Genomic DNA, 10,035 nt, shown 5'->3' with positions numbered 1-10,035 from the left:
ATGAGTGTAAACTGCAGAGTCCTGGCCTGATGATGTTGCTCTTCTGTGTTGGCTCATTCTTTTGAACAGTAGTGAGTGTAAACTGCAGAGTCCTGGCCTGATGATGTTGCTCTTCTGTGTTGGCTCATTCTTTTGAACAGTAGCTGCTGTGTTTCCCCGATGTCCACAGGGTTTGAAAGCCACTGGGACCTCATGTTTAGAGAAAAAAAAACATCACATTTCCTCGCATTGCCTCCCCGTTTCTGTCCATTCCCTGTAAAAACACAGACTTAAGACCCCCGACCACTGTGCATATTTATCCTATAATGTGGCTGAAGTGGTTGATCCTTTCCTGAAAGTGATAAGTAAATATTACTGGGTGAGTCGTGAAGGGAAAGTATCAAGATGCTCATTCAGACATGACGCCGATGGATTCAGCTGCCGTCAAATTTAAGTGGTAAAAGGAGGCTTGTTGATAAAAATCATTCAATCTCTCTATGGCAGCTCAGACGCCCCAAAACTGAACGCCTGCATCACCGTTTATTCATGAGTAGGAGAATCTGCGGTGGGATTAAACCGATGAGGAGTGGTTTTGACGGCTCATTTTATTAAAAAGAAACAAACACTAATTCGTGCACATCATTTATGTCTCATTTTCAGGATGAATTATTTAGTCATATTTAAAGTAGTGCTGAAGCGATATAAGCTGAATCATTTCAGAGCCATCTGACAAACAGCCGGGGTTTCTCCCGTTAAAAAAGCTCCGTCTGACTCAGCATTTTTATCCTCATTGTGTCATTTCTCATTTAATTTAATCAGACTGTGGAGGCCAGACATCAAAATGTTTCCTCTCTACACCCTGAGAACCTTGAGCTGCAAGTTATTCATTTTATCCGTTTCCTGCCTCGTGATCCGGTGTGAACTCGGCGTCACGTTTCCATCCTTGTGTGCACTTTTCTGTTGCTTGATGAAAATCCTTATGCTTCTAAACAAGTTAAATTTAGACGATTTTCTGTGTGTAATCTCCTCAAAGATCAGTTTCAGTTATACAATAAAAATATGCAACCCGTTCTGTTTGCATGACATTTAAATAATCGCACAGGTTTCTGTAAGAAACTTTTTTAATCATCATGAGTTTTTTTTTCAGGGCATTCCAGCAGAGGATTAACTGTGGGTGCTTTATTTGTGGAGTGTTTTATTATATAGATATGTATAAAGTAATTTACTGTAGACTCTTTGGTAATCTGTTTCTTCACTAAATGAAAACCCATTTATCTGATGCATTGATTTATTGTTTTGTTTTATTCTCAGGGACATCGCAGCTCGAAACTGTCTCCTGACCTGCAAAGGATCGGGCCGTGTGGCCAAGATCGGAGACTTTGGGATGGCTCGAGACATTTACAGGTAGAAACACAAATCCTCTGACAGATCTGAGGCCGTTTTGTTTCAAAGGCCACGTGAGAATACGCTCACAGTGAACCTGGGGTACCCGGTCGAGGGCCACTGTCCTGCATAGTTTAGTTGTTTCTCTACTAAAACACACCTGATTTTTAAAGAACAGATGTTTGACAGGCTTCTGCAGAACTTGAAGAGGTATTCTAGTCACTGAAATCAGGTGTGTTGGAGCAAAGAAACGGGTAAAACATACAGACCAGGATTGGACACCTCTGCACCGAACGGAGGGCTAAAAGTGAAAGAAAGCCAGGATTAAACTCATTGATGCCCAAAGGACTAAATTTCTAAATTGCCCAAATTTATGCACCTGCCTAATTTTGTTTAACCAATTATTGCACACTTTCTGTAAATCATATAAACTTCATTTCACGTCTTTTGTCTCCTATATGAAATATGTAACTGATATTTTTAATCCAAACAATCAATGATTTATAAAGATAAATCAGGAAAATTAACAAGGTGCCCAAACTTTTTCATATGACTGTATATAAAAACTGATGTTTTAAAGAATGTACGCTGCAAAAACTGTTTGTCTAACCAAGGGTTAATATCCTATATCCAGCCAATGATACTAAATTATTAATCTTATTAGTCTTACCAAGCACAATCAACTTACTGCACTGGCAGATTATTTAACTTAATTTGAGGACATTCAGACTTAAATTGAGAGAAATAATCTGCCATTGGCTGGATAAAAGATTGAAAGACTTTTGTTAGATGGATAATTTTTGCGGTGTAAAATAATATTAAATACAAAAATCTAGACAGATTTGTTCTCGTCCAGTTCAACAACTTACTGAACTACAAAAGTATTGAACTGCTTTTGGCAAAGATGTTGGTCTTGTGGACGTCTCATTTATAAAGCAAAAAGTCACATCCCACACTGTCTGTTAGGGTTTCAGCTGCTATCATACCAAAATGTTGCACCGATGAGTTGTTTAATCTACATGAGTAGACTAGTAGATCAATATCTGTAGTCCAGCAGCTCCTCGTCACTCCGGAGTTACAGCAAACGGTTTCACGTGACACAGTTAAACGAACCCAATCCAGCAGGGAGATCTTTGAAGCCTTTCATCTGCTCAGGAATTAGAGAGGAAATAAGTCGCCGCGTCGTCAGCGCAGTTTTGAATCGTTGGATGGAAAAGTCGCACAACTGCAGAGTGACTGTGTTGCACAACATCCCCGGGGAGCCACATTAGGATCGCTTGATTTAATTGCTAATGTCGTTTTTTTTTTCCTAGGTACTTTTCCTGCATTTTTTGGATTTATCTCCCAGCCTGGAGACATGGGTGTCAGGATTTTATTATCTCTGTTCTGATATTAACAGGGAGGGTGGTTGTTAAGGAGATAATGCCGCGTGGCTGCAGGGGGGTTATTTTTACTGCTTCTGTTGGGTGACGAGGGACACGAGAGGGTTTTTGAGGAGATCGCAGGAGACAGGCGTCCCGGCGAGACACCAGTGTGAGGTTTAATGTCATCTTTTTATATTCTGAGTCACAGGTGTTATTACATAAATCATCTACACGCAAATTCACTCAAACTACGATACAGTTAGAGAGTTATTGTTACTGTTTTTGTTCACCTTCTAGACTTTATAAATCTTTAAAGATGTGTCAAAATATTTTTGCTATAATCTGAGTGTGGAGAGACGAGATAATTTTAGCTTTTGTTGTTGCTCGTATTGTTTTTCCCCTTGTGCAGCGAGCATTGTTTCCTATTTTAAGGCTTTTTAAGATGTTTTTTCTGTGCCTTTCAGAGTCACTGAGTTTGTTTTTGTTTATTATTTTATCTCCAGTAGTTTGAATTCACAAAAGCCTCTCACGGATGATCATCTGGACCCGTCTGTAGTCCACCAGGTCCCTCTCTGGTCATCTGTGTGCAGTTTAAAATTTCATGACCATCTGCTGACGCTGCATTAAAAAGAATGGTTTAAAAAACACAAAATCTGCATCAAATTCTGGGTAATAAATCATTAAAAACTTCTTTAATTGTGCAACAAATGAGCCACAGTTTGAAACCCCTCGAGTCGAACGCAGACCTTGAACTTTAAGACGTGTCGAGGTTTTAATTAAACCTTTGGAGCTTCATTGTTGCGAACACGTCGTCGGCGCACACAGTCACCACATCCTAGGTGGTACATGATGGACTGGAAGGACCTGGAGGACCTCCGCAGACGAGCACAGATGAAAATCATGTCACACGGGCCTCCCTGAAGACCAGACGTTTGAGCAGATGGTGGATTGGGTCTAGTGACGCGATAGTTTATTACAAAAAAAAAAGATAAAAATGGGTCACTGCTTAATCATACAAAAAAAAAAAGAAAAGAAAGTCCAATTCTCTTAGAAATTAACCCAGTTCATTGAAACTAATAGTGTATAAGTGAGGCTTCAGGTTACATTTATTATCTGTCTGGTCCAGACATGGAGTTTTATACAACAGCAGGAGTGAGTTTTGACCACTACTGTAGCAGCGGTGACACTAATATGTTGGCAAAATAATGAACAATAACTACAGATTATGTAAAAATAATTAATGATTTTAACAAAAGTATTAATATATTATAGTGCATATAAGCTAATGTATTTAAAACTGTCAGAAAGCTGTGTGTTATGGAGTTACCAACAGAAAAGAAACAGGAAAATGTCTCATTTCACATGTAAACAGATTTGATCTTATTTACAGTGGGGAGAACAAGTATTTGATACACTGTTGATTTTTCAGGTTTTCCCACTTGCAAAGCTTGTAGATGACTGTAATTTTTATCATAGGTACTCTTCAACTGTGAGTGATGGAATCTAAAACAAAAATCCAGAAAAATACAATGTATGATTTTTAAATAATTAATTTCCATTTTATTGTGTGAAATAAGTATTTGATCATCTATCAACCAGTAAGAATTTTGGCTCTCCAGACATGTTAGTTCTTCTTTAAGAAGCCCTCCTGTTCTCCACTCATTACCTGTATTAACTGCACCTGTTTGAACTCGTTACCTGTATAAAAGACACCTGTCCACACACTCAATCAATCAGACTCCAGCATCTCCACAATGCCCAAGACCAGAGACATCAGGGATAAAATTGTAGACCTGCACAAGGCTGGGATGGGCTACAGGACAATAGGCAAGCAGCTTGGTGAGAAGGCAACAACAGTTGGTGCAATTATTAGAAAATGGAAGAAATACAAAATAACGGAAAATCTCCCTCGGTCTGGGGCGCCATGCAAGATCTCACCTCGTGGAGCATCATTGATCTTGAGGAAGGTGAGGAATGAGCCCAGAACTACACGGCAGGACCTGGTCAATGACCTGAATAGAGCTGGGACCACAGTCTCAAAGAAAACAATCAGTAACACTCTACACCGTCAAGGATTAAAATCCTGCAGTGCACGCAAGGTGCCCTTCCTCAAGCCAACGCATGTCAAAGCCCGTCTGATGTTTGCAAATGACCATCTGAATGATCCAGAGGAGGAATGGGAGAAGGTCATGTGGTCCGATGAGGCAAAAATACAACTTTTTGGTTTAAACTCCACTCGTCATGTTTGGAGGAAGAAGAATGATGAGTACAACCCCAAGAACACCATCCCAACCGTGAAGCATGGCGGTGGAAACATCATTCTTTGGGGATGCTTTTCTGCAAAGGGGACAGGACGACTGCACCATATTGTGGGAAGGATGGATGGGGCCATGTATCGTGAGATTTTGACCAACAACCTCCTTCCCTCAGTAAGAGCACTGAAGATGGGTCGTGGCTGGGTCTTCCAGCATGATAACGACCCAAAACACACAGCCAGGGCAACTAAAGAGTGGCTCCGTAGGAAACATCTTAAGGTCCTGGAGTGGCCTCGCCAGTCTCCAGACCTGAATCCAATAGAAAATCTATGGAGGGAGCTTAAAGTCCATGTGGCCCAGCGACAGCCCCGAAACCTGAAGGCTCTGGAGGAGATCTGTATGGAGGAGTGGGCCAAAATCCCTGCTGCAGTGTGTGCAAACCTGGTCAAGAACTACAGGAAACGTCTGATCTCTGTAATTGCAAACAAAGGTTTCTGTACCAAATATTAAGTTTCATTTTTCTGGTGTATCAAATACTTATTTCACACAATAAAATGGAAATTAATTATTTAAAAATCATRCATTGTATTTTTCTGGATTTTTGTTTCAGATTCCATCACTCACAGTTGAAGAGTAACTGTGATAAAAATTACAGTCATCTACAAGCTTTGCAAGTGGGAAAACCTGAAAAATCAACAGTGTATCAAATACTTGTTCTCCCCAATGTAACTCAGTGTGGATGTTTTCTGTCCAAAACTGAAGCTAATAATGTAACAGTTTAAAACTTAAGAAGTCAATGTAATCACTGTTAATTATTGAACTGGTTAGCAGATGTTAGCTTCTGTAGCTTATTTTAATATACAGAGAGTAGGTCTGCTGAATCGTGCTACAATTTATCACAAAGTATTAAATATTAAAAGCTGTTTTTTTCCTGATTTATGTAATATTTACAGTGTAAAATAATATATTAACTATTTTTAGGTTTCTATTACACAAACCTGACCTGTTGAGAAAATGGTTAGCTAATATCAGTAGAGACAAGTTTCATATGCAGTGAACATTTTCTAAGTGTTGACTGGTTAATATTTATTATTAATATTTATGACAGTAATAAATAATACTTCATTAGTTGAAGCCATAATTTTTCATCTAGCTAAAAAGTCTAAATTAATGGCGGTCTTCAGGTCTGGTTTATATGGTTATATGGTTTTCTGGTGTATACTGTGCTGTTTTACATGATTGTTGAATGAAATTAACATAATTCATTTATTCTAAAAAAAATTACAGATAATTTGTGACAGATCCAGTTGGGTTTGCTCTTAATCAAAAAGTTGCTATGAGAGCCCTGTCTGTTCACCATTTTTAGTCCTCATAGATGCAAACAGTGGACGGGATAGGTGGGGCTCATTCTAGTGTTAACTCTAGGTCCAGATGAGTACAGACAGATGTGCAGCGCAACAGTTTTAGGCTCCTTTTGTTCATGTTTTTTTTATCAGATTTTTCTGCTCTGTGCCTTCAGCTCTTAACTTGAACTGGCTTAATTTGAGCTACAGGTTTTAGGAAATCTTTTTTATTTTAATTTATTTATACCACAGTTAGGTTTTTGGTCAGTTTTGTAACAAATAATTCCACAAATTCAGTGATTTAAAACAAAAAAAGGACATTCACTGACAAGTGTACATTCTATCAATTCTTTAATCTCTAAAATACCTCAGGAAAAAATATATATATACTGTATATTTAAAAATTTTTAAACACCCCAAAATGTTTGAGTTGACTCTTTACAGCACCGACTGAGTTCATTTATTTGAAGAGCCAGATTAAGGAGGTTGGGTGCAATAAAATACCGGAGCTCTCAGATAAACATGTTTTTTTAGTGATTGTTTTCTCTGCTTCAGTGATCCTGTGTACCTTCTCCTGAAGGGTAACTTCCACAGCCAATAATTTAAGTATATATGAGCTGACTGCACATCACCCATACTCATTTCAGCATGTTGATCCCCCTGAAGACCCTCAGCTCCGACTTCAAGTAAATGATGGTTATTCACCTCAGGTTCACGCTGTGATAAATGCAGTTCCTTCTTTTTAATTTTCTCACCTGAATTTGTAATGAGGAAAGTCTTGAGTCTTAGTTACTAAAAAGCTGGCTTGATGCAAATAAACATTTTATTATTTTTATTTAATTTCTGCGGCCGGAGCTCAGCTGCAGATTGAGCGCGCTGCATGAATACTGCATGTTTTATTAAGCCTCTCGGCACAATTTGCACGATATTTGGATTTCATTTCAGATGTTTCTTTCAAGACATTCAAATCCTCTTTAACCCGTTCGGACCTGCAGCGCCCACGTGTTGCATCACGGTTTGAAAACAAAAAAATGAGGACGTTCCAGCTGCTCGAGAGCATTTTGTTTAAGCGATTCTGTTTTCCTTCTCTGCTGATTTAGTCTTCCAAGAAATGGCAGCTGAGCTCGTTCCTTATGCCGCCGCGTCCCATTACCACCTGGGAGATGCCCACTGTAATTACAAATCTGTTCTGGTCAGCCATGTGGCATTTCAACCGAGCAGCTGCTGCTTTCGCTGAGTTTTTCCTCGTAAGACAAGGCGTTTGTTTAATTCTTTTACTCGTCAAAAAGCTCATGTAGTTCTGCTGGAAAACACCCAGCCCAGTTGTTCTATTAATCCTTTAAATGTTTTTGCTGCGTTAACGGACAAGAGTTTGGGGATTAAAGTAATATTTTTACAACAAAAATTAAATACCGAATGGGTTTAATTCTCTGCAACAGCAAGGGCGCCAAATAAGTGATCTCAAGTGTCCGTTTTTAGAGATGCAAACCTCAGGTCGCCACTATAATCAGATTAAATCTCTACCAACGCACACATGTAGAAAATGTCCCAGACAGCTCAGTTTGACAAGAATATTAAAGAACAAGATAAGAACTTCTCCAGGGGTTCCTGACTCTGATATGTGGTAAAACTGAAAATGCTGCTGAATTTGTTGTTGAATGAATTCTGTTTGTTTAATGTGTGCAGGGCAAGCTACTACAGAAAGGGGGGGCGTGCCATGTTGCCAGTTAAATGGATGCCGCCTGAAGCTTTCATGGAGGGGATCTTCACATCGAAAACAGACACGTGGTAAAAAAAAAAAAATCACCGTCTTCTATCCATCACATCTCATTTCTTTTTATTAAACCTGATGTCTGCGACTTGTCCTCCCCTTTCAGTTTTGATGATGCCCATAATTTATGACTTAATCTGCTGCTTTCTTTTTCACCTTGGAACTGATCTGTCTTAATCTCCAAAAGGTCGTTCGGGGTGCTGCTGTGGGAGATTTTTTCACTGGGCTACATGCCGTATCCGAGTCGCAGCAACCAGGAAGTGTTGGAGTTTGTTACAAACGGTGGAAGGATGGACCCGCCTAAAAACTGTCCTGGACCAGTGTAAGTACTGATCCATACGTGGAGAAAAAAAACAAAACACTGCCCTGAAGTTTAGTTTTTGTGCCAGAATCATGTGACCAAAGTAGCTGCCAACCCCACGTTTTATAAACCTTTACATGGACATCAATTTTGCCTTATAATGCTATTTACAAGGAACTAAATGTAGCACTTCCAGTAAGAATGTTATAATTCTTCTGATTTTAGCCAGTTGAAGGTAGGGTAAAAGGTTTTAAAATAGGGGTCGCATGAAGTGCAGCGAAAATTTAATAATATATGTTTATTTGCTTTGATAATTTTTTAACATACTCCTTGTTGTAACCCAGCAATGCAAGTGTATGTTTTAATATACTGTAGGGCAGTAGTTCTCAATCCTGGTCCTCAAGGAACCCTATCCTGCATGTTTTAGTTGTTTTCCTGTTCTTCAACAAGTCTTTAAGAAGCCTGCCAATCAGTCATTCATTTAAATCAGGTGTACCAAAGCAGAGAAACTGCTAAAACATGCAGGATTGAGAACTACTGCTGTAGGGTTTATGAGCTATTAGTCAGAAATGTTTTTTCCTCTGTAAATGTGGTAAAGCTCAGATGTCTCAGCTTTTCACCAGCCTTGAACACAGAAGTACACATGTATAAAGCAGCATTATGCAATAATTGCCACAATATTTAATAATGTAAGAAAATCAGGTTTCAAAATGTAATAAAACTACATTATGTAATAATCGATGCAAAATGTAATAAAAATGAATTTTGTAACACTTTCAGCCACATTTATGTAATATTACATTAAGTAGTGACTGAGGTTGCAATAATAATATGGTTCATTGTGTAATAAACTATCACAAAGCAGAGTTTGTTCATTCTAATCAGTTTATTTAAATAGCACCAAGTCACAACATGTCATCTCAGGGCACTGAGAAGCCAGCAGATTGTGTAACAATCAATATACTTGTGATAATGATCGTGCTGCAGATACAACACATTTAAAACTATGAAACTTTGGTCAATACATGCCACACTTATCATTTTGTTAGTTATTCACACTCATAGCCAGATTCAAAGCAGAACTATCAAAACATGTAAACAACTTTTTCAACCCATCAGCTTTCAGAACAATGGTTACTCATGCTTTAAAAAGCCAAAAGGAGGATGTTAACATTAAATAAAAAATGCACCACATTATTAAAGTATCATTTCTAAAGACAGCAACCTCCACATTTTGTGACAATCGCAGCAAAATGTAATAATGTTATTACATAATGCAGCTTGACACACGTGAAAGTCTCAAAAGTCAAATGTGAGCAGATCTGTATGCTTGAATCTGTGCACTTGCATTTTGAGACTAAATTCTCTCCATAGTAGTTTGGTAGTGAGCACCACGTCCTGTAATCGTGAGGCTGCGGGTTTGAGGCCAGGTTGCAAAGTAACAGCCAAATCGTTTGCGCGCTCCCTGCAGAGGGGGGTGGCTAAAATCCATGATAAATACATGTTAAATACAGGTGCTGGTCATAAAATTAGAATATCATGAAAAAGTAATTTATTTCAGTAATTCCATTTAAAAAGTGAAACTTGTATATTATATTCATACATTACATACAAACTCATATATTTCAAATGTTTATTT

The 10,035-nt window shown here is 38.5% G+C and overlaps 1 protein-coding gene across 1 annotated transcript in view; it reads left to right on the top strand.

Annotated features, from left to right (window-relative positions):
- alk (ALK receptor tyrosine kinase) overlaps positions 1-10,035 on the top strand; it is a gene marked incomplete in the record, with an annotated part of 370,289 nt that overhangs the window by 356,175 nt on the left and 4,079 nt on the right. The window contains 3 exon segments of the mRNA XM_014009808.1: positions 1,291-1,383; positions 8,011-8,112; positions 8,283-8,417. Coding sequence (XP_013865262.1) covers positions 1,291-1,383; positions 8,011-8,112; positions 8,283-8,417 — 330 coding nt within the window.

Source organism: Austrofundulus limnaeus, unplaced genomic scaffold (genome assembly GCF_001266775.1).
Source record: "Austrofundulus limnaeus strain Quisiro unplaced genomic scaffold, Austrofundulus_limnaeus-1.0 Scaffold2, whole genome shotgun sequence".
NCBI lineage: Eukaryota > Metazoa > Chordata > Actinopteri > Cyprinodontiformes > Rivulidae > Austrofundulus > Austrofundulus limnaeus.
The sequence above is the reverse complement of the archived record's forward strand: the minus strand, read 5'-3'. Positions and strand labels throughout refer to the sequence as shown.